Source organism: Periplaneta americana, chromosome 16 (assembly GCF_040183065.1).
Source record: "Periplaneta americana isolate PAMFEO1 chromosome 16, P.americana_PAMFEO1_priV1, whole genome shotgun sequence".
Classification (NCBI taxonomy): Eukaryota; Metazoa; Arthropoda; class Insecta; order Blattodea; family Blattidae; genus Periplaneta; species Periplaneta americana.
The window spans coordinates 40,043,897-40,071,030 of record NC_091132.1 but is presented as its reverse complement, the minus strand read 5'-3'; the positions used below and the strand labels follow the sequence as shown (position 1 = coordinate 40,071,030).

Sequence of the window (27,134 nt, the reverse complement as noted above, 5' to 3'; positions counted from 1 at the left end):
TTGAACATTTCAGGCCCGGATCCTACACAGCGAATAGGGATTATAAAGAATGGACACTGAGCGAATTTTCCTGTGTTTTGTTTCTCTGTGCGCCAGCGGTTAGTTCCACTTTCAAGCGCTAGAGGTAGTGTAATCGAGCATACGCTAAGATAATAATTGAGAATAGAGTTGAGACACAGGATCCAAACATCGCCTACCTTATTGCATAATCCAGTAACGCTTTGCTTCAAATAAATTCAAGTTAACAGCTTTTCCTTATTTCTCAGTGACAAACTAGTTGTAATAATAATATTTTATATTTCAGATATAATACATTATATTATAAAATAACATAATACATTATAAAATTAAGTATCGAATTCGTTTAATATTTGCATAATAATATAATATAGGTATATGGTTTCACTTCTCGTAAGGGTTTTGTTTTTCCATTTTCAGCGCTATCAAATCATTACATATTTTAATTGTTGTTGGAGTCAACGTCTCAACTCTCATTATAAAGAAACTCTAGAGTCTAGACATCGCAGTTAATGAAGGATTTATTATTTTATGGATCCAATTTATTTTATTTGAGTACATAATGTACCTAGATGTATTAATTGTATGTGTTATATTTCCGCTGTGTCGACTGCTAGCTGGTGTGATGTCAGCGCCAAATCTAGGGAGAAAGCAGAATCTGACGCTTTAGCTGGCTTGAAGGTCATTGAAATCAGTCCGGCTACATCAAAGGTACCGACGCGAAGTGTCCATTCTTTATAATCCCTATTCGCTGTCCTACATATGTATAGTATGTATGAGGTGTGAGCAGCATATCTATAATCGACGAAAGTATATTATTTTGTGCGAGATCGTGCGTATTTGCTTGGTTTCCGCACAAAACCAATCCGCGGTAAGTCTAAAATTCCACATTCAGTATTCCCAACCTAACACACATAACAATTTCCCTCTTCTTACCGCTTAAGTGAATATTGATTTTACTGCTTTCGGCTTTTAACATATTATTTTTAGAGACGTTCAGTATAGTAATAATTATAAATTGGAAACTTACCATTGCAATTTCATCTAAATTGCACTGTTAAATATTGTTTTTAAATATTTGCAAAAATTAAGTAAACTCTACAACTCCACTAAAGTTACTGCATTCGTGATGCATGTAACATTAAGGAAGCCGTTTGTTTTAAGTTCGCATTCAGCGTATTCCGAATCTCACCGGTCCGGTGGCATCAATGACGTCACGTTGCAGCGAAATAAGGAACAAAACTGCTGGAAGGATCGATGGCTGTCATGGCGACTGTACAAGTTGTTGTCTGTGCTACGCTAGCAAAATTTTGCGAAATTTTCGTACTCCCATCTCGTTCAAAGAAAAGATAGCTTAAACAATTTATTTCTTGAACCGGTAGTAATAACGGGTCCGTTGACATGTTCGCTCATAAGCCATTAACATATTGTTTTTACGTTGTGCTCATTACAAACAATACAGCAGAACTAAAGCAGAACACACCGCTATGACACAACAGTGCACGATGTTATTCGTCTGCTAATTCCCGCCCTATACAAGAACCAATCAGATTCACTGATGGCGGCTGATGGAGACTGCCACCACCTCTGCAAGTTGATGGCACCGGTGCGACACCGGTGGAGCATCAATGACATCATCGATGGAATTCGGAACACCGTGATGCCATCGGATTGCTCACCGGTGAGATTCGGAATACGCTCATTTATAGACGGGGGGAAAAAAAGACAGACGTATATCACGGCCTGCTGGAGTATAGTAAACACAGAAAACATTTTAAAGCAACAATGTTGAAGATAGATATTTTTGTTTTGCAAATTTGCCGTCATTGAACAGAAACCAAGATGGAGATTTCATTTCAACTAATTATAAATTCCTCTTTCAGGTATGTAATAAACGATCTTCGCACAAAATAATGTACGATACATGAGCGGTATGTTTTCTTTCAATTCTCGGAAATTAAAAAAGCTCAACTACGTTTCGCTTTTTCAAACTTTTCCTCGAACATGAAAACTTCAACATACCGCTCTTGTAACGAATATTACTATTATTTTACTGAGTAGAGCACATTAGGATTTCGCGTAGACTATAATAAAATTATAGAAAGTTTTGCTTCGGAGAACGCATGAAACGTAAACTGTTTTCATTTCATTTATTGGATTCCATAGATTACATTAGTATTTAAGCTTTAAGATGTGGAACAAGTCAAAAAGTTACAAGATTACAATTTTTTTCGCGAGATGAAGTGAGTTGAGGCCGAGGACTCGCCATAGATCACCCGGCATCCGCCCCACGGCTGGAGAAAACCTCGGAAAGAAAGCAACCAGGCCATCAGACCAAACGGGAATCCAACACAAGTCCGAGCACAGCTCCGTATCAGCAGACCAGTGAGTCTGCTGACTGAGTTACGTTGGTAGCTCTACAAAAAATATGCAATACATAGCAATCAGATTATTATACAGTAGAGCATCGATTATCCGAAAGAATTGGGGACAGGGTGTGTTCGGATAACTGACTTTTCGGATAACCGATCATTTACGAAAATAAATTGTACCGGTGTCATAGCAGCAGTATGAAACAAAGAAACACTGATATTAAACATAAAGCTGTACATACAGTATATATTTTGTATCACACGTGTTACAAATAACACAGAGAACTGACTAAAATAGTTTGACAAGTTCAAAATGGCCATTAAAGTACGCCTACAGTTTAGGAAAAGGAGTCCATTTTTTTTTTCTGAGACTCATTTTTTTTGCTAGCGGAACTTCTACACGGCGCGCGCGCAAATTTGAATTTGCCGACTGGAATGCTTTCGGTTAACCGATGTTTCATTTGATCGGTATTGGGATAATCTATGCTCTATATATTTACAAACCTAAACAATTATTCATCGATTGAGTTATAAAATAATACATAGCAAGTAAGTTAATTAAATTGAAAAGCATAAACAATTCAATCAGTTGAGATATACAAAAATTGATAATATACATTGTATCATGCAAATTACTTCACTAAATTGTGCACCAATATGCCTGGATTAAGTCCCAAATCTCTCCGCAGTGTACATGAAAAGAAGGCATATGTCATTGTTGATAGTGAGTCGTCCGTCGCGACGGATGGGGACGTTAAGCCTGGCGGCCTTCTTGGTGCTATTCGACAGGAATAGGCTACGTGCCGGCACCGGGTTTCCCCTTCTCCCTTCCTCACCTTCATCGTCCTCACCCATTTCCCTGCACTACATCTATCCAAACACTTACACATACACTCACCCTAGTACACGACCTAATTCTTCACAGATACACATCCTACATAACGTGGTCTGCCGAAGTGGTGTGCAACTTTAAAATGGGTCACAGTCCTGCCATCTATTCGCAGTATGCGGAACCCGAATCACACAAGTGAAGTGAGTAGGCATTAGATACACACACACACACACACACTTCAAATTACAAGAATAAACATAAGCTATACAGATTACTATTCAATTTAAAGCATATACAATTCATCAGCCAAGCTATACAAAAATATAGGCAATACATAGTAAACAGACTAATTCAATTTACAAGCATACTTTCGCTAAGCTATACAAAATTGTACAATTCATATAAAGTAGATTGATTCAATTTATAAGCATAAACAATTCATCAGTTGAGCTATACAGACTACTGTTCAATTTGTGGAATTACACAATTCGTCAGTTAAGAGTGGTCGTCAGCACTCGCTTAAATGGATAACGGGCAAGAAGTGTATCGGAATATACACCGTCGTGCAGAAGGGAGAAGGAGAAAGCATACCCACTAGCAGCCACGGACGCACACTAGTGCACCTCTTATCCCCGGGTAAGGGACGCTAGTCCGAGGGAGCACTGTGCTGATGACCGCTGAGTTAAGCTATACAAAAATATATAATACATAGTAAACAGATTAATTCAATTTACAAGCATATTTTAGTTGAGCCATACAAAATTCTACATTTCATATCAAGTAGAATAATTCAATTTACAAGCATAAATAATTTATCAGTTGTGTAGAAGGTATGAGTATGTATAAATTTGGTTAATTCTGTTCTAAACCTTTTCTCATGGTCCTTCAAAGCTTTCAGATAATTAGGCAGTGCATTGAAGACTGTAATACATGAATAGCGAACTCCTTTTTTATAACAGCTTAAGCTAAAAGAGAGTAGATGAAGATCTGATTTATATTTTGTTTTAAAATTATGAATGTCTTGATTAGTATTAAATGTATCTCGATTTTTAATATAAAACATCATTACAGAAAGAATGTACTCAGAAAGTAAGGTCAAGATTTCTAGATTTTGGAAAGTATTTTTACATGATGTCCTTTTATGCACATTAGCCATTATTAGGGTGACCAGACGTCATCTTTTGCCCGGAAATGTCCTCCTTTTTAGGCCTTTGTCCGGGGTCCAGGCGGATTTTTATAAAATCAAGAAATGTCCTCCTTTTCGAAACTTGTATGCCTGATATTTTGAAGTTATCTGATTTGACGCCTTCTTCAAGTAATTTGCCTGTAAATGGCAGCAGCATTGACGGAATATACTCTTTCTGTCCTATTTAATAATTATAGTCTTTCATATGTAGCTAACTGTAAAATCATTATTATTAAGTTTCATCATAATTATTTTGTAATAAAATAGATATTAACATACTTTTAAGTATAATATACGCCTAAATCTGTGCTGTAAATATTTTTTAACGAAATAGATATTGACGTAATTTAAAGTATAATAAAGGCCTAAGCTTAAATCTAAGTAGTTACCGGCGTAAGTCAGTCGGCTAAGGATACGTACACGTTGGAGCGACGATAAACGATAAAAGAAGCAGCGATGCTATATCAGAGAGAATTGAAGCATGCATTGTCATTGAGGCGTGCATATTGGAGTAACGATAAAAGCGAAGACACACAATAAAAGCGACGAAAAAGAAAAATTCGATTTTCTTCGCACTTGTCGTTCATATGATCTCTGATTAAGATAATATTAATCTGTATAATGACCGTGGTTATCAATATATCCGAGTATTAATCGATTTATGATTATTTGGCATATTAAATTAATTATCATGGATACTGACAAATTGATCAGTTGTGTGTTCGCGTAGGCTTCCGCGGCTGGTGTACATGGTGTGTGGATAAGCTTCAGGGCTTCTACCGCGTCCCCTCCACCTTCAACCGGACATCGGGCACGGTATCAAGGTCACTCTTTCGGACCTTAAAAGGGCCAGTATTTAATATGAATACTCTCCTTCATACAGACCTCAACCGGATTGGACAACGTAGGACCAATCAGATGCCAGAAGGAGAACCTACGACTTATCACCGCAAGTACTCCCCCCATCGAGACTAATATATATATGAGCTCGCAGACTATTTCCTTATCCAACAACTGCTCTGAAGATGACCACAACACAGCAGTCGAAACATCAGCCACTAACACCAAGACAACGCGGTAGAAGCCCTGAAGCTTATCCACACACCATGATCAGTTGTGTATTTATTCGTGATATGTTATGTGATCACAAGAACCAATCACATCATAATGAATTTATACTAGCTTTGGGATGAGAAACGAGTTCAATTTTGTACATGTTTAAGCTATTAAATTGAACCTAGCATCTGATATTTTCTATATATTTCTTTCATTAAATGGATGCATAGAATATCTTCTTCTGATAAATCAAAATGTTCGCTTCCCGCGTCCTCGTTTCTCCGATATGAACACTTGATTCTTTGATAATACTAAAGCGTCGTTAGGTAGTTTCTTTTATAGTTTATCGTTGCTCCAGCGTGTACGTACCCAAAGGCTCCGATTCGGAGCTGTGCTCGGGCGCGGATTCGATCCCCGCTTGAGTTGATTACTTGGTTGGGTTTTTCCAACCGTAAGGCAAATGTCAGGTATTCTATGACGAATCCTCGGCCTCATCTCGCCAAATATCGTCTCGCTATCACCAATTCCATCGACACTAAATAACTTAGTAGTTTTTACAGCGTCGTTAAATAACTAAGTAAAAATAATACATAAATTTAAGTACATAATATTTTCTATCCTCTTTTTTCGGACAATTTCCTCCTTTTTGAAGCTTTATGTCTTCTTTTTTATCGATGTGAATCTGATCACCCTAGCCATTATCCTTATAGCTTTCTCTTGTAAAACAAAAATGTGTTTAGCTTCATCATTAAGCTCTACCTGTATTCTACATTTGACGTCACTACATACGTCTTTATTGGAGGTACAGATCCAGAATTTTCCAAGTTCCAGTTGTAACTAGGGGGCGGATTTTAGCATATTTGCATATTTTATTCCTTAGTTGCAAATCATATGCTACCATTGCATAAATACATTTCAAGTTATTTGAAAAGAAAGGTCAAGATTTTATAGTGCATTTATATGCGTACTTAAGGAGTTAGTGCATTTCAGTTTTTAGCTTAAATAAACTCATATTTTGTCATTTTTTTTGTCTATCTGGTACGAAAAAATCACAAAAAATGGAATATAGAAGAAACACAGACGTTGAAACACATTACAGTAGTTTTATTTTATTTATTGCAATGACAACATGTAGACAGTGCACTGTTGTCGACGAATCATTGCGGAGAATTCCGCTGTAATCAACAAAGCACTCCATAATTAATTAATAATAAATAATAAATTAATAATAAATTAATTGAGCCTATTGGGCCTGCTGTGTAGTGCTGTATATTGAATTTATTAACATGGTGTTGTATTTGCTCTGCAATTTGTCAATTAGGCCTATAGCTACGCCTACATTTTGCATTTTTGGCTGTGATGTCTGTATAACATTGTCAACAATTATTATAATAATAGCGACAATGTTATCAAAAAAACAGATTGAAGATCGAGAAAAAAGTTCACCACAATTAATTTATTTTCATGATCATGCCTTAATAATTATTATTATAATTTTAATAGTTGTATCATATATAATAATCGCAATAGTTTTTAATAAATATATTAATCGATTTTCTCTTTTTGATTTGTTTTTATTTGGTGTTTCTCATTTATATCTGTATCTGTATCTTTTATTTAGGTGGTATCTATTTCTTTTTTTTTTCTTCTCTTTTCCATTTTTAATTTGTAATTACACTTGTATCTGTTTTACCTCTTTTTTCGTGTTATATGCAATTCTATGTTTTTTTTCTTATCTGTACTGTCTATTGTAATTGGGGCTTTACCCTGTTATGGACATAAATAGATAGATAGATAGATAGATAGATAGATAGATAGATAGATAGATAGATAGATAGATAGATAGATAGATAGATAGATAGATAGATAGATAGATAGATAGATAGATAGATAGATAGATAGATAGATAGATAGATAGATAGATAGATAGATAGATAGATAGATAGATAGATAGATAGATAGATAGATAGATAGATAGATAGATAGATAGATAGATAGATAGATAGATAGATAGATAGATAGATAGATAGATAGATAGATAGATAGATAGATAGATAGATAGATAGATAGATAGATAGATAGATAGATAGATAGATAGATAGATAGATAGATAGATAGATAGATAGATAGATAGATAGATAGATAGATAGATAGATAGATAGATAGATAGATAGATAGATAGATAGATAGATAGATAGATAGATAGATAGATAGATAGATAGATAGATAGATAGATAGATAGATAGATAGATAGATAGATAGATAGATAGATAGATAGATAGATAGATAGATAGATAGATAGATAGATAGATAGATAGATAGATAGATAGATAGATAGATAGATAGATAGATAGATAGATAGATAGATAGATAGATAGATAGATAGATAGATAGATAGATAGATAGATAGATAGATAGATAGATAGATAGATAGATAGATAGATAGATAGATAGATAGATAGATAGATAGATAGATAGATAGATAGATAGATAGATAGATAGATAGATAGATAGATAGATAGATAGATAGATAGATAGATAGATAGATAGATAGATAGATAGATAGATAGATAGATAGATAGATAGATAGATAGATAGATAGATAGATAGATAGATAGATAGATAGATAGATAGATAGATAGATAGATAGATAGATAGATAGATAGATAGATAGATAGATAGATAGATAGATAGATAGATAGATAGATAGATAGATAGATAGATAGATAGATAGATAGATAGATAGATAGATAGATAGATAGATAGATAGATAGATAGATAGATAGATAGATAGATAGATAGATAGATAGATAGATAGATAGATAGATAGATAGATAGATAGATAGATAGATAGATAGATAGATAGATAGATAGATAGATAGATAGATAGATAGATAGATAGATAGATAGATAGATAGATAGATAGATAGATAGATAGATAGATAGATAGATAGATAGATAGATAGATAGATAGATAGATAGATAGATAGATAGATAGATAGATAGATAGATAGATAGATAGATAGATAGATAGATAGATAGATAGATAGATAGATAGATAGATAGATAGATAGATAGATAGATAGATAGATAGATAGATAGATAGATAGATAGATAGATAGATAGATAGATAGATAGATAGATAGATAGATAGATAGATAGATAGATAGATAGATAGATAGATAGATAGATAGATAGATAGATAGATAGATAGATAGATAGATAGATAGATAGATAGATAGATAGATAGATAGATAGATAGATAGATAGATAGATAGATAGATAGATAGATAGATAGATAGATAGATAGATAGATAGATAGATAGATAGATAGATAGATAGATAGATAGATAGATAGATAGATAGATAGATAGATAGATAGATAGATAGATAGATAGATAGATAGATAGATAGATAGATAGATAGATAGATAGATAGATAGATAGATAGATAGATAGATAGATAGATAGATAGATAGATAGATAGATAGATAGATAGATAGATAGATAGATAGATAGATAGATAGATAGATAGATAGATAGATAGATAGATAGATAGATAGATAGATAGATAGATAGATAGATAGATAGATAGATAGATAGATAGATAGATAGATAGATAGATAGATAGATAGATAGATAGATAGATAGATAGATAGATAGATAGATAGATAGATAGATAGATAGATAGATAGATAGATAGATAGATAGATAGATAGATAGATAGATAGATAGATAGATAGATAGATAGATAGATAGATAGATAGATAGATAGATAGATAGATAGATAGATAGATAGATAGATAGATAGATAGATAGATAGATAGATAGATAGATAGATAGATAGATAGATAGATAGATAGATAGATAGATAGATAGATAGATAGATAGATAGATAGATAGATAGATAGATAGATAGATAGATAGATAGATAGATAGATAGATAGATAGATAGATAGATAGATAGATAGATAGATAGATAGATAGATAGATAGATAGATAGATAGATAGATAGATAGATAGATAGATAGATAGATAGATAAATAAATAAATAAATAAATAAATAATGAAATGCACTGCTGACTCTATGCAAATGTATCATATAATACAGAGACGTTATGGTGGATGAAAGTTGAGATTAAAAGAACAAATAATCAAAACAAGAACGTGCATAAGATTTTGGCAGTTGTTACGAGAACGTTGCAATGCGATAGGCGCGAAATTACAGGAAGTGTTGACAGACTTCTTTTCGCTCGCTAAACTCGATTTTCCCCGTTAATGCAATTTTCTGTCTTCTACTTGTCGACGTGGCAAATCAGATTATTTAATTGTATTGTGCTGACAAGTCAGAGATAATTCGATAGTGTATAAAATGAACTGTATTTTAGAACAGCTTAGCCGCAAGAAAATCATCAATTTTGAATTAGTTTTATCAACGATGCCGAACGAAAAATGTGCCAGAAGTGTATTCCTTTAAGTAGTGGGTTGAATGACGTGCATCTTTAACAACTGATTGTATCTCAGTATTCTTATGTAGGTCTATAACCTAAAAACAGTCAATAATGATAATTTGCTTAAAATGAATTTTTTTTATTTTAACAGTGAAAATGTTTTTAGTGCATATACAGGTGTTTCCGACGTGGTGTTACAAACTTTCAGGGATGATGGCGAAGGACACATGTATCAATTTGAGCTAAGGAACCATGGTCCGGAAATGACTGTGTCGAAAGTTATAAGCAAAAATAGTTTTGTGGAAATGGAATTGTAATTTCGCACCACGTGCCCTCCTTCCCTTACCTTTTGGAACAGTCGTGGAAAAATGATATGGGCCGGATGCCTCCTACGTGGGTACTTAGCCCGATACAATCTGTGGGCTTGTCTACTGTTCCCATTGGCTCATCCGTATTCGAAAATCAGATCTGTTTATTCCGCTCTCGTGTACTCCTCCATTTCAATAGGACTGATCGACTGGACACTGCAACTTGTACACATACACTGCTGTCCACAGACGTGCATAATATCAGGACCGACCATGTCCGTTACACATTACGCTATCTGCATTGCTTTAGTATAGTTTCCTGTCCCCATCCCTCAGACAGCGCACTGAATGGAATACTGTAAGTAGACAACGTAAACAATGCCAGATGAATACAGTATGTGTAAGATGTACAGATAAATACACATAAATAAGATGTACAGACGAATACAATTATTTCATTTCCACAGAACTACTTTTCTTGTAACTTTCGACTCGGTCATTTCCGGACCACGGTTCCTTATCTCAAATTGATATATGTGCCCTTCGCCATCATCCCTGACAGTTTGTAACACCACCTCGGAAACACCCTGTATAGTAGTTTTTAAGTGCATATGTGCATGCATATATTGCCTTTTTTTTAGCGTATATGAATCCGTTCCCTAATTATAACGAACTTATTAGCATTCCATTAATATGAACCAAAAAAAAAAGTTTTCTTCTTTCTTCTGGAGAGTGGAGGATGATCTAAAATTGCATTTGCTTTATAGTTGTATTTTATCTTTAAAAACGTGTTATTTCAGCTTTTAAACCAATTAGCCCATTATTACCTACCGCATAGAAGAAACTATTAATGTACTGTACCTACACAGTTCATCTTTTTGTTTATTTTTGCTATGTGGGTATGACGCGGGCTAGTCAGTATTTTTTTTTAAACAGCACACCTACGGTACATCTAAAAACTAGTGTCTGGTGCATTTATATGTTTGCTTTCATAAACTCTATGATAAGTGTTTGGTGTTCCGCAAGTAAATAATCTGAAGGCTATTATGTGGCTGTACATAAATAATTCAAGTGAAGGTCGATTGTGCAGTAAATTACTCCCAGAACAAAACTTGCATCACACACCGTTACTTGCATGCTTAGAATATCGCACCTGTCGGTCTGTGGTCTTCGATGCTGACACAGGATTTGAGGGCTTGGTGTTCAGAACTCTGATATTTATCACGTACTCGACTAGGAATGGAATCTGGCTCTGTCAGGGTTAAAACAAGATGCATCAGAGAGGCCGACCCTCAAAATGCCGAACATAAGAGTTCAAATCACTTCGCATTACCTATTCACCGTATTTCAAAATGATGTGGACACTTTCATGTGATTATCATTAAGTAAATATTAATTAGAAATTAATATGGTACACGTCATTTGATAGTCAAACTTTCAACATTTCAAGTTCTACATTTCGGTAAACGTATTATTTTTGTTGGCATAGGAGACTTAGGGCCGTATTCATAGACATTTTTAGCCCGGGTTTCCGGTGGATGATCAGCGTTTTTCGTATTCATAAACCAGTGTTAGCGATAGGATATGATTTGAATTCTGTACAAGTAACCAGCGGATAGCAGGAGCTAGCTTAGTACGCTCGTAGCGCGTGCTGCGAAATGTCTATGAATAGCACCCATAATGTTTAATGTGCCATGTTAATTTTCATTTGCTTCTATTTACACAAACAATGATGCACAATGGGACCAACATAAAAAATTATCTTCGTACACAATCCGTGCTATATTCACATTGGTTTTGGATAATTTATTTAAAAATGTATTCAAGAGTCAAGGCTAATTCAGAAACATGTTAACGAATTATCTCTGCACCAAAAACGGATGCTTTCTTGACCAAATGATCGTGTTTTAATTACGTGGATACAATAAGAATTTAGAAACATTTTGAAGGAATCATCGTTTCACCAAAATGTACGCTTCCTGACCAAAATTATCGTAGGCCTGTTTTAATTACTAAATAACAGTACGATTGCAATTAAGAAACATGTTAAGCGATTTATCCTTGCATCAAAAACGATGTGCCCTAGACGAAATGATCATATTTTAATTATCTAATTAATTTCATCTGGTATTTTATGAGAATGTTATGATTGAGATGTCTGTTTATGTTTTTATTTATAACAGTAGCTATGATTGGCAGAATATTTATAAGGACTCACGCTCACAGTCACAGGGGTGAAGGTCGGGGTGTGCTATGGTCCACAAGCTACAAGTCGTGCTAAAGAAGTTGCTTTTTTAATTATCAGTAAGGAATGTTGTGTACTATACGGAACTGTTAGACTTGGTATAACTTTCGCAGTGATCACGTCGTGTTGCAATTTTGAGGCTATTTTCAATTGTGCAGAGTGGAAGTGAAATAATCCTGCAGATTTAAAGGGACGATAGGGTACATTTAAATTAATAGAAAACCTATATTACGTTTTGTGATTAAATAGAAAATTAAGTTGGAAGTTTCAGCAGTCTGGCAACGTCGTCGCTAACATACTGCTCTTTCTTCTCGTAATACTGATGTAAGAGGTCTACGAACTCAGGTGTGTCTGCCAACGTCAACTTCTCCCCACTTCCCTCTCTGGTTACAACGTTGAAATCTGGTTGCATCGTTCAATGGCTTGAAATTAGTGGTTTTTAAATTAAATTTATACAAAAAAAAAACCGTCCACGTTATTAAAATACGCCAGATGAAAAAATGATTTTTTTATTAGATTTTCTATCGATATGGACAAAAATCACGAACCTACTCGCAATAGTTGCCGAATAAGATGGTGTTAAACATTTGGGGAGGGAGAACATTTTTTCTGAGAAAACTGTGAACTTCCCGCCAATATGGTATTACACTTTCTTGTTACATAGGCCTATAACATGAGCTATTATTTTGCTCTGAAAATCTGTAGGGTTATTTCACTTCCACCCTGTTTAAGTACGGTTTTACTGCCGTGTGTGGTGTGAGAGGATATCCAAGTTTCATATTATTATTATCATTATTATTAACTTATTATTATTATTATTATTATTATTATCATTATTATTATTAAAAAATCAATGGTGCTACAGCCCATGAAGGGCCAAGACCGACCAGCCGGCTGCTGGCCTCACGTCCACAAGCCGAAGTAGAGGTAGACGATCATCCGACCAGAATGGAGGCATCGTGTGGTTAGCACGATGATTCCTCCAGCCGTTATAACTGGTTTGCGAAACCGGATTTTCGCTACCTATCGTAGCTCCCCAAGTGTATCACGATGCTGGGTGGGTACCGGTCCCATACACTGGCCGAAATTTCATGAGAAAATTTCTTTCTCCATGAGGACTCGAACCACCATGCATTCCGTAACGCGAGTCCTAGGCACGACGCGACGCCACGGCGCGGGACATTATTATTATTATTAGTAGTAGTAGTAGTAGTAGTAGTAGTAGTAGTAGTAGTAGTAGTAGTAGTAGTAGTAGTAGTAGTAGATCTACTATTATTACGTACCTGATACACTATGCTTTGCTGAAATCAAATAATTTTACTACCGGTAGACCTACTAGTTTCAAATTTTGTTAAACTAAATAAGGGTACCGATACTTATTATTAGGGAGCGGATTTTTATGTGCTAAAAAATTTAAATATATTTACTTTTTATGTGCTAAAAAGTACGAAAATATTTGCTAAAAACAAAAAAATATTTGCTAAAAACAAAAAAATATTTGTTTTAAATATGACAAAAATACCTTACTTAGCTTGGAAAAAAAAATGTTACTAGGTACTCACCAACCACACTTGAGTGCTAGTAGTTGGCCGAGAATTGCAGTGAACAACAAAGGTCATCTCCAAATTCTCCATCACAAATGCATGCCGACTATCTCTGAACAACTACTTATATTGTGAAAACGATCTTTCCGCATCACAGGACGACAGACGTGCATATTTAAAGAGAGGAATGTCGCAAACACATACACCGTCAATTTCACCTACAGGCACATCCTCCAATACTTGAGCAACTTTACACATTTTTTTATATCCACTGTTTTTCCCAAACACATTCTGGAATTTGTCCTTTAGTAATTGTGCTTCTGAACCTGGTAGCGAATCTAGTTTAATTTCCACGGCACGCACCTCCCTATTTCAGACAACAGGTTTTTGGATGTTTCGAGTTTTTTTTATGGCTTAAATTTGCTAATAGGAAAGCCATATCGTTTTTTAAATAACCATCTTTCAGTATATCTTGAAGGATATCGATTGACCAAGCCCGATAACAGGGAATCACAACAAGACATAGGTCTACTTACTTCATGGACATGAGCGAGAGGCGAGAGATTTGTTTAAATTAAAATTCATACCCGAGCTCTTATCTGTTGTGTTTCACAAACAAAGCGTGGAATGAAATCATCTTCAGCAACAATAAACATTCCTAATTATGTGTTGCAAGATCTCTCCTCCTTGTCCACGTTAATTTATTCTCTAATAATAACATTGATATGCTGCCTAGCAGTTCTCAGAACTTGCGGCGATACTATTACAAAAATGGATCACGGATACACCACACAGCGCTTAGAAACTCGAAGCAACCAAGAATTCTTAAAAAGATAACGTACTTCTGAGTGACATAATTGATTTAGTTTTAAAATGTTTAAAAGTTCTTGCAAAAAATTATTTAAGTAAAAAAACTCCAAGATTTATGTGTTTATAATAGATTTCCTGAAAATATGTATTTACATTATTTTTTTGTGAAAATATGTGTTTTATGTGAAATAAAATTCGGGTTTTAAACTTGAAACATTATGTTCGGAATTTTTAACTTTGTTAATTGTGTTTTATCACACGCAAAAAAAAATATTTAATTACATAGAAATCCGCTCCTTACTTATTATGTACATTTCATGTTAATAACTAGTTTTTAAATACAGAGATCTCTGGTAGAAACAGACATAACGTAAATTAGGCCTATTTCTTGTGTACGGCATATTAGTAGAGACTCTGTTATACCGGTAGTGTATGAACAAAATACCTAATCACTACAATACAAGACCTGTGCACGTAGATTTACGTAAGAATAACTAGTTTTAGATTTTATTTTCGTAATTGATAACTAAGGTTCCGGTTGTACAGCTATAATAGCATAGGACATTGACTTGCTTCCGAGTTAACACTACCACCTTCCACTAGCTAAAACTCTACCTGGGAAGAACGCTCCCCACCCCCTAGCAAAAACATTAGTCAATGGACAGTACAGCCGATAGGAACTGAATATACGTCGTCATTACTGTGGGCTGGGGAACACGCGACAATTAGTTGATGTTTGTAAACAAAACTCACGGATCAAGGATGCCTATCTCGATACAGCTACTTTATCCGAACATTATTGGTGACTTACGTTGTAATACGATTCTTCTCTTTTTTTCAGCTTATACATCCATCTGGCTGACGGTTTCCTTCACAGTGGAAAGGTACATTGCAGTGTGTCATCCAATGCGAGGCAGACTCATATGCACAGAATCGCGGGCTCGAAAAGTGATTCTGCTCGTTTACATCTTCTGTTTTTTGACCACAGTCACCACGCCATTAGAGTACAAAGCACATGTTGAACTGGATTCTAGAGACAATACTACAATCATATCAACTCGATTTACTACAACCAAAATGCTACACAATGAGACATACCAGAATGTGTTTTATTGGTACACAACAATCACATTTGTGTTTGTTCCGCTTATTCTTCTTGGAATCTTCAATTCATTCCTCATCCATGCTGTTCGCAAGAGTCAACAACAGAGATGCAGGATGACACAGGTCTGTATGTTCAGAAGAACAAATAATTAACTGTTACATAATGTATATAAACTTCACACTAGATTCAAGAAAACCTTTACAGTGGGTATTATTATTATTATTATTATTATTATTATTATTATTATTATTATTATTATTATTATATTATTATTATTATTATTATTATTATTATTATTATTATTATTATTATTATTATTCCATTGCTGTGGTCGTGCCAAAGAATCAGTCCCATTCCGAGGCTTATTGTAAGGTTTCATAACAAACTGTTTTTTACTGTGATGGGTTGTTAGCCCTTTTCCCAACCCCAAGCTGAAGGACCACCCCTTATCAGCTATCCACGACTGCTTATTCAATATATTCGCAGCTATCCTCTATATCTGTAGGCCGTCTCCTCTATCCGCAACCTGAGGACACGCCATGCCGTGGTGATAGGGACCCACAATACATGGAAGTATTATATAACATTCTTATTGAATTTGGTATCCCAAGAAACTAGTTCGATTAATTAAAATGTATCTCAGTGAAACTTACAGCTTCTGTCCAATACTTTTCCAATTCACTGTGTGCTAAAGCAAGGAGATGCACTATCACCTTTACTTTTTAACTTCGCTCAAGAATATGCCATTAGGAAAGTTCAGGATAACAGAGTGGGTTTGGAATTGAACGGGTTACATCAGCTTCTTATCTATGCGGATGACGTGAATATGTTAGGAGAAAGTCCACAAACGATTAGGGAAAACACGGAAATTTTACTTGAAGCAAGTAAAGCGATCGGTTTGGAAGTAAATCTCGAAAAGACAAAGTATATGATTATGTCTCGGGACCACAATATTGTAGGAAACGGAAATATAAAAATTGGAAATTTATCTTTCGAAGAGATGGAAAAATTCAAATATCTTGGAGCAACAGTAACAAATATAAATGACACTCTGAAGGAAATTAAACGCAGAATAAATATGGGAAATGCCTGTTACTATTCGGTTGAGAAGCTTTTTTGTCATCTAGTCTGCTGTCAAAAAATCTGAAAGTTAGAATTTATAAATCAGTCATATTACCAGTTGTTCTATATGGTTGTCAAACTTGGACTCTCACTTTGAGAGAGGAACAGAGATTAAGGGTGTTTGAGAATAAGGTTCCCAGGAAAATATTTGGGGCTAACAGGAATGAAGTTACAGGGGAATGGAGAAAGTTACACAACACAGAATTGCACACATTGTATTCTTCACCTGACATAATTAGGAACATTAAATCCAGACGTTTGAGATGGGCAGGGCATGTAGCACATATGGACGAATCCAGAAATGCATATAGAGTGTTAGTTGGGAGACCGGAGGGAAATAGACCTTTGGGGAGGCCGAGACGTAGATGGGAGGATAATATTAAAATGGATTTGAGGGAGGTGGGATATGATGGTAGGGAATGGGTTAATCTTGCTGTGGATAGGGACCGATGGTGGGCTTATATGAGGGTGGCAATGAACCTCCGGGTTCCTTAAAAGCCATTTGTAAGTAACTGACCTCGAGTAAATACGTTTCGAGAAACCCTCAATATTAACTTCCATAAAAAATTTTATGGTGGAAACTTGTTAATAGTTCAAAACTGACATCTTATCTTGTAACGTTGTGATCATGATTTCTGTTACTAATGACAATGCAAACTGTAAACCTTCTCATTTAGTTAAATGATTTCACTTACAGAGTTTTACTAACATTTGTATTGCCAAGACAAGCTTCTAATATGTCAAAATAAATAATCAGTTCTACCTCTCGAAATGAACTGCGTGGTTATTATTTATTATTATATTTGTAGCTTCCTGACTGGTATCTATTATTAATTAATAATAATAATAATAATAATAATAATAATAATAATAATAATAATAATAATAATAATCCGTGGCGCTACAGCCCGTGAAGGGCCTAGCCCGACCAGCCGGCTGCTGGCCTCACACCCACATGCCGAAGCAGAGGTGGACGATCATCCAACCAGAATGGAGGTATCGTGTGGTTAGCACGATGATCCCCCCAGCCGTTATAGCTGGTATTCGCAACCGGATTTCGCTACCTATCGTAGCTCTCTAAGTGCATCACGATGCTGGGTGGGCACCGGTTCCATACACTGGCCGAAATTTCATGAGAATATTATTAATTACATCATTAAAAATGTCTAACAATGTAAATAAAATATACCGGTAGCACATATGCGTACATTTTGTCTTTCCATGCTGACGAATGTAGAGCAGAAGCAGCAATGCACAACGCAGCTGTACACATGCGAGCGTGGAAAGATAAAATGTATGTACTGTACTGCACTGTGTATATATTATTATGTTCGTAAAAATTTAGATTTTACTGATATGATATTAGCTATAGAGTCACATTATAATTGACCTCTTTTTTTCCAGGTGGAACAATGTGACAGTGTCCAGACACAAGAGAATAAAATTACCATTACACTGATTGCTGTGGTCATCCTGTTTATGGTGTGCCAGATTCCAGCCGCCATCACCCTCATTTACAAATTATTTCATCAGCCGCCAGCAGACTCTGTTGGCGACAACGTCCTTCGTGGACTGGGAAACATATTTAATTTTCTCGTCACGATCAACGCAGCTTGCAACTTCATGCTGTACTGCGCCCTCAGTGATAAATACCGACGAACTTTCTTAATTACGTTTTGTAAATCTTGTTATCATCCCCCATTACCGAGTCGCCATAACACTGCATTCAGCTCGATGTATGATGGCCAATCTGGTTTCCGTAGAAGTGTGCACGCATCCTCAGTTCGTGTTTCTGCATCGAGTAGTGACAATGGGAAGGTGTTCCAACGCACTTCAAACTGTGGTCCCAGGAACAATCCAGAGCAGCAGTCTCTGCCAGTGATTCAAGAACCAGCAGAAAATAATGTTTCGTCACCGTTAGTTGAATCGCTTAAATTTCAACTGTTGAGCCATGGACTTCAATTACAAAGCAATAAATACTATTCTGGACTTAGGCATAATCAGGGTTAAAAGGGTGTAAGAAATCTTAAATAATTTACTTCAGTGGCATAAGTCAAAATCACTGTTCCCAATCAGAAGAACTCTTAATTATTTCTTATTGTTGTCAGTTAAGATATCGCAGTTACTTCCAAACTTTTGAGCCTTCTTTGGGTAGAATTCACACCAGCATCGTGCTTATGAGGCTGTCATTAAATTTAGTTATAATATGAAATATTTTGATATACTGTTTAAGTAATATTTTATTTATAATCTCTACACTATATTTTAATAGTAAACTAAGGGACAGAAAATCTTACATACAAATCCAGTGAAACCTCATTACAGTTTTTATTATCATAGTTTACCTAATTAGAATTCGAATTTTTATACAGGGACATCATTTTATTTTTACTTCAATTTTTATTGTATCTGAGTTTTTTAATGTACTTCACTCCCACCCCCTCTACTAGTGAACTTCCAACTGTTCTCCGCACAGAACCAAGCGTATACAGTCAACGTCGCCTTAAGGTCGTAGTGAACACAAACAGTATTGACTTAGTGAGTATAGTACGTTCCAGAAATATGTTCGCGTTTTCCAGTGACGAAAGAGCTTTCAATATTGAATCATATTTTCGCACATGTACTGTCGTCCGTTTGCCTACGTCGCATCCCGATTTCCATCACCCGCAACTGTTTAAAATAACTTAAATAAAAGTAATTAACTGTCACGTGATTTCCCCCCTTTCTACGATCCTGCGACATAACCACTTGGACGGACAGTAGATAGCATGTCTGAGTAATGTTATCTGTGCGGGTCGTGCAGAAGTGAAGATTGAATTTACAGTACGTAAGGTACTCTTTTATATAATAGGTATAGAATTATTTCAACATGAGCTACTAGTACGAAACTGGTAATTGGAATTAGATGCAATAGTCTATAGTGCGATAATATGCACAAATGAACTGAAGCCTGTATCTAAATGAACGGCCACCATTTTCAAAAATGTGTTTAAATATCCATATTATGATTATTTTTCAATTTAACTTCATTCTCTGTATTGTACGCTAATGTGTCGCAGACAGTATAATATACACTGCATAATGAATACGTTCGCATGGATAACTCAGTTCGTGAGTAAAAACACGTATTATTAATAGTGTACTGTATTTTGATTAAACAAAAACCTAATGAAAATTATCAAATTCAAAATTACGATATTTCCTAGTTTACGTAAATGAATGAACAACTTTTCTTCCCTCCTATACTTAGTACTATAAAGTGATTTGTTTGTATTTTACGCTAGAATCATCGAACTTCAATCGTGGAAGGGGGTAGCAAACGGTGTTTCTCGCTCTGAACCATTAATCCAAAGGTATAACCAGGTTAATATTAAAAATGTTAGTAAAAATAAAATGATGTCCCTGTATATCTTAATTACACAACTTTTAACACTATATCGCTTCTGAATATAAAGTTTATATTGCTTTCACATGTTAAATACTAGTCAGCAAGGTACCCTAACCTAGTATTTAACACGTGAAAGTAATATAAACTTTATATTTCGAATTTTTAGTTCTAACTTTTAACTTTTTTAGCTTCTTATTAATTTTCTTTGTTCCCTGTTTGTAATATTTCATCATGGATGAATATAAAGGGGTGCAAACGCTATCAACGCTAGAGGGAGGAAATTAAACGCAGAATAAATATGGGAAATGTCTGTTATTATTCGATTGAGAAACTTTTGTCTACTCTCAAAAAAACCTGAAAGTTAGAATTGATAAAATTTATTTTACCAATTGTTCTGTATGGTTGTGAAACTTGGACTCTCACTTTGAGAGAGGAACAGAGGCTAAGCATATTTGAGAATAAGGTGCTTAGGAAAATATTTGAGGCTAAGAAGTTGCAGAAGAATGGAGAAAGTTACACAACACAGAACTGCACGCATTGAATTCTTCATCTGGCATAATTCATCATCATCATAGCACTACAGCACAGTCTAGTATATATAGTCACGAAGCTTGAGTTGTTGAGGTTGCTAGGAACAATATATTGTGCAGGTACTATTTCGCATTGTCTGTAATGAGGCGATAGTAACAATCCTAGTGGTTAGCAACTATCTATGGATGCATATTTATTACATATTAAGCTTCGTGACTGTATATACTAGTCTGTGACTACAGTCCAAAGTGGACCTTGGCTTCTCTCACAACAGCTCTCCACTTTCCTCTCTGCCCAGCCACAGTCCTCCAGTTCCTCACTCCCAGGCTTGTAAAGTCTCGCAATACGTCATCCATCCACCACTTCTTTGGTCTTCCTCTCTTTCTTTCTCCCTCCATTCTTGTGTTCATTATCATCCATTCTCACTACATGTCCTAACCATATCAGCCTAATAGATTTAATAAAGCTCACTATATTCTTGCCTTCCAATAACTGATCAATCTCTTTATTGGTTCTTTTTTTTTTTTTTTCAATCTCCCCTATCATACACTGGACAATAAATTCTACGTACAATTTTTCTTTCAAAGATGAGAAGGTTATTCTCATCTTCCAGTTTCATGTCCATGTTTCCACTCCATAAGTAACAACTGGGCGATTGAGTGTTCTATGTAGTTTAAGTTTTGTTCCTTTAGATAGCATTCTTGATATAAATATTGTGAGAGCGAGAAATAAGTTCTATTTCCATACATTATTGTTTTATGAATTTCATTCTCCATTCTATTTTCATTATTGATAGACGACCCAACGTATGTGAATTCTTCAAAACTTTCGAAATTATAATTCTCCATTTCAAAATTTACTACTCTCTCATTTCTCTGTTTACCCAGTCTCATATCATTTCTTTTTTCTTCGTTTACTTTTAAGCTAGTCTGTTTTCCTTCATTATCTAAAATCCTAAACATCTCTTTTAAGTCGGAGATGTTACGTCTTATAATCACAATATCATCAGCAAACCCATGAACTTGCCTGGATTTCCATGCATTATTGTTTCTGTAACTTCTATTTTATTAATTTACTAAGCCTGCTCATGGATATAATTATTATTATGATCAAGAGCAAGACAAGCAACTCAGTGCGACCAGCATTGAGCCATAATAATAATAATAATAATAATAATAATAATAATAATAATAATAATAATAATAATAGGCCTGGTGGTAGTAGGGTATGGTATTATTATTATTATTATTATTATTATTATTATTATTATTATTATTATTATTATTATTTATTTTTTTTATTTTTTTATTTTTACACTTATGCCACATTTACAATCTGTCTACAATAAACAATACGTAAATATTATAAAAGAATATGACATGAAAAGAAAAATAACAATGTTTTAAATAGCTGTAGTAAAAATGAATGGAAGGTCAACAGCATTGGTCCTTTTAAGTCTTCTTATTGTTTGACTATTATCCAGCAAATTTAATGCATGATGATTCGGATGTTGATTTAATCGGTGCAGGTATTTTTTACTGAACTATTATTATTATTGTCTTACTGAAATTCATCAAACACAAAATCTTTATAAAAATTATGGTAAGTTACTTAAATAAAGCTGCTGAAGTACGTATTTCACATGTCTGCTGTATCTAGTAAGTAGACCATATTGAACAAGCAATTCTTGACTCTTCATTTATGTGTCGGTAATTCAATTCGTATTTATAAACTTGTCATTGAAAAATGTACAATAAGACATTATTTTCCTATGCCATTCATAAACTGATAAACATAACCCCCAATAAAATGCTGTAAAGGGGTTTCACTGCTTTTAAACACTCCTCTATAAATTATGCAAATCTGGCTTTCAGGTAGTAGCTCCCTGTAAAGCAGGTTCGAATAATTTCAAGGAAAAATTGTTCCGGAATCGATACCCGGCCTCAGAACAATTTTTCCTTGAAATTATTCATTCCTCTACAAAGTTAATTTTTTACTTCGTTTTAATTTCTTATATCTTTATGTTTAGAGAAATATACAGTACAATCATATGAGTTATTACGGATATAGGTAAATTTTAGATTTTTATAACTACATATTTTGGATCCTACTTTGGAATAGGATTACATTTTGTGAGTAGCACAACATTTCATTTATGTAGTAGGTACCAGTAGTTGTAATATATCGAATAGAATAATTAAATCAATTAAGAAGTACTGTTATATAAATGTAGACCTTCATTTGTTCCAGCTCATCAACCTCGCTGCCAAGAGTATTGCAGTACAACAGCACTGATGGTTTCACTTTATGAGTTGAAGAATCTTACTATACTGATTGAGACAGACCTCTCTGTGGCGCATTCATCATTATCATCATCATCATTATTCATTAACTACCAGTGCGAACTCGTGAAACTTCTATTTGCCTGATTATATCACACTTCAATTAAGTAATATGATCACTTGGATGGATTCTAATTATAAAAAAGTGCATCGTGAAACATCTATGCATTCCGTCCAACTTTTGAAATAAGAAGAGCGAATATGCATATGTATATGTTACAATGTGACCGGTGTTTATAGGCATCACTCAACCAATTTTGCACTACATTTTTATATATCTACTAATAGAAACAAAACAATTTTTAATGCTCAAATCGCAAATATTTATACTTAAGTGTACAGCTTTGAAGATGTTCAAGAGTTGATAAATATTACATCAGTTATGTCGGACAAATATTATATAAAGGACTGCAATTCAATTGCTGATAACGAAAGACAATTGGACACCATCTGTTATGACGACAGTGTCCACAGAATTCTTGCAGATCTACTAGCTGGAAATAACCAGCGAAAATGTAAGAACACTAGAAACACATTTATAATTCATGACATACTAGAAATTCGTAAATGATAAGTACAGTGTTGTATTCTCTAAACTCATATTTCAAGACGTTAAGGTAACAATAAATAATAGTTTTATTAATATAAAACTTAATAAAACTATGGTATACATAACAAAATGGAACATAAAATAGAGTGAACAACTGGTTAGTATGATGTTGCTGCTATCACAATTGAACTCATAGGCAACATGATCCTACCATCCTCATCCTCAAGTCTAAACTAAAATATACATTAATAAAACTGAATTAAACATACCAACATAGGCGGAGATGGGGGAGAGGCCTTTGTGGGAAAATTCTTTGTAGCATTAGGTATGAATAAAGCATAATTCTGACGAGTTTTAATAGCTTTTCCTGCAAATTAATACAGTACCAAACAAACCAACGTTTACATAAAAGTTATGATTCTTTTATTATGTGATTTATCTTTTTATAGTATGGGTAAGAAAGAATTGGGAAAAGCCTGGAACATTTCCTAGAGAGAGATTTCTTTTTCTCATTTATTATATTCCATAGATCTTACATTAGCAATGAAGCTTTAAGATGTGGAACAAGTCAAAATTTTACAAGATTACAATTACAATTACAATTTTTACAATTTTGCAATTTTCTATATTTTTTACGATATTTAGCGATATGCATTGAGGCGAGGTTCAGTCAGTTCACTTCATATTATAGTGAGTTCGCGATATATCCGTTCCTTTTTAGAAGTATAGAACAAAATGAAAGTAAATTTATTAGTAATAATTAAGAACCTGCTACTACCGTGGACAATAGTGTTGGTGCATCTGCTGTTATTGCGGGTGAAGGAAGACATTCTACTTGTACCTAAACTAATGACCATGTAAGTGATAAGAAAAATGACGAAGTGGACAAATATATGAAGCATCCTAAAGAATCAATTGGACAGAGTTAAGCAATAAGACACCAACCGACAAAAACATGTTTTCGAGATATTCACCACTGAAGTAAATTTGGTTATTTATTAAATATTTTATGCAAGAAGTATTGTAACATATTGTAACATTCATGTTGTTATAAAAAAATAGCATAAATAACAATAAAAAGGACTATCCGATTTTTAATAACAAATCAGCATAAATAATTGATTAAATGGCGATCTTACTCTTGTTAATTATGTAAGCATGTGCGGCTTACAGCTGTTTCGGTGCTACTTCCCACCATTCTCTGAGGCTCTGAGGATGGTGGGAAGTAGCACCGAAACAGCTTTAAGTCGCACATGCTTACATAATTAACACGAGTAAGATCGCCATTTAATCAATTATTTACATTCAAGTGTTAAAAGTAGTGTACGAAAGATTCAACATGAACAAACCAGCATTTGAGTTAATATTGCAAAGCGAAATAAATAAATAAATTTTATTCAATAAACGAATTTTGCTTATAGATGGCAGTAAAGTGCAGGTATGGCATTCTTGATTTTTTCTCAGTTAAATAATCCCGCCAACAAAGATTTGTGCAAATATCTCAAATTTTTTCAAAATGTCGGTTGGTTTATTGTTACGTATCTCCATGCAATTATGGCACAGCTGTCTAATTCAAACAAGGATTTAGGATCTTGATAACAAACATCGACAATATTTATTTTATACAATCAATATTTTATTGTACCGGTAATTAGCTAAGCAAGATATAGCTTCCAGAGAGCGTAATGAATGTTTATTTTGTCATTACATGTATATATTTGTAAATCAGAAGACGCGAAAACCAGGAACACCCAGTTTTGAAGATAACCTACAACAGGTTGAAACTAGTCAACAACAAGGTACCTAATTTTAACACGTGAAAGAAATACAGTATATATTCCGAAGTATATATTTGTCTTTTTTTTATGCATGTGGGTGCTTTCATATGTTCATGATAACGAGTACGTACCTGCATATTTGTGAGTTAGCTTATTTTACCAACCTATTTTGCACCTCCTCAAGGAAATCATTCTATCTCCGCCTATGCATGTTAATATTATAGATTCAGTTTTTGAGATTTCCTTCCTTGTCTTCCTACTCTAGTGATACAATCATAACTAGAAATCGACACAATATGAAGAAAATTTATTAAATGTGAAGCACAGGAACGCCATTTCATAATTTCAATTAAGAAACACGCCGAACGAATTATCTTTGCACCAAAAAGGGATGCTCCCTGGACCAAAAATACACAAATTCAATCTTTGAACACGATTTTTTTTGTTTGAATACTTTCGTTTTATAGTTTATTTCAGCGATTTTAAAAAAGGTAAGAAGTGGCGTTCCTGTAATTCACAATTACCCTAAACCCATATGAAGCATATTTACATCATTATTGTCTAGATTTAGTATGCTACACAATAAAATACAATAAATCTGTAACGCTGTACAATTAAACGTTTTTTCAACATTATCAAATCCTTACCTGAATGGAAGAACCAGGTAATTCAATTGTTTGCACTGAAGAGAACAAAAGAAAAAATTCTTACATTGGCTGGACTCAACAATGGTATAATATAACAAAAGTAATTTTTCTATATATTTTGGACCACCTGCTCCAACGCATTCATGCATCCGATGGCTGCTTATACTGCCTTCTCATTCAATAGTCAAACATGTAACATGATATATAGCATCTGAATCTAATATACATTTCATCTCTATTGTTAACAAATTTAATATATTGAAATATGAATATATCTCAAAATAATTATTACTACTACACTTCAATGTGCCAATAAAAAGAATTTTAGAGCATTGTTTCCGAGCATCGGTATCTAGTATTAGCAATATTCTATGACTCTACAATAATTCTGACATTAATTTATTTTTATTTTTAAAGCAAAATTCAGCAAAATGGCTAAAATAATTACATGACCTGCATTTTACTCTCGCAGCTGGACATTTTTATGCCTCTGCCCACATCTACTAAAAACATTTATTGTCTTTATTGAGTTATCTTGACTGTGATTAAAATGAGGTTGTCTTGATGATTCCGTGTTGAAAGTTCTTATTATCACTTTTGACTTTGGAGATCGACATTTGTGATGAAATTTCGAATTTTCAACACGTAAAATATTTTCTGAATTTGATGATTCCATTTTCTGTGCATTTTCTTGAGCTGCAATTACAGTTTTTGCTAGTGATTCTGTTGCGTCTAGATTTTGATCAACTTCTTATAATAAACGTTGATGAACATGGATCAAACTTTAATTGATATTAGCAATAAGGATACAGTACCTCTTAACTAATGAAACTTGGAGAGTATCAAATTT

General features: G+C 34.2%; 1 protein-coding gene across 3 annotated transcripts in view; it reads left to right on the top strand.

Annotated features, from left to right (window-relative positions):
- Window positions 1–23,989, top strand: part of Proc-R (Proctolin receptor) — a 162,596-nt gene extending 138,607 nt beyond the window's left edge. For 2 of the 3 annotated variants that reach the window (XM_069815265.1, XM_069815267.1), the window contains 3 exons: window positions 15,663–16,048; window positions 18,453–19,064; window positions 23,218–23,989. In XM_069815265.1, coding sequence (XP_069671366.1) covers window positions 15,663–16,048; window positions 18,453–19,058 — 992 coding nt within the window. In that variant the 3' untranslated portion in view covers window positions 19,059–19,064; window positions 23,218–23,989. The remainder of the gene's footprint in view (window positions 1–15,662; window positions 16,049–18,452; window positions 19,065–23,217) is intronic. The other variant, XM_069815268.1, reaches the window with a different exon arrangement.
- Window positions 23,990–27,134: the final 3,145 nt, after the last annotated feature.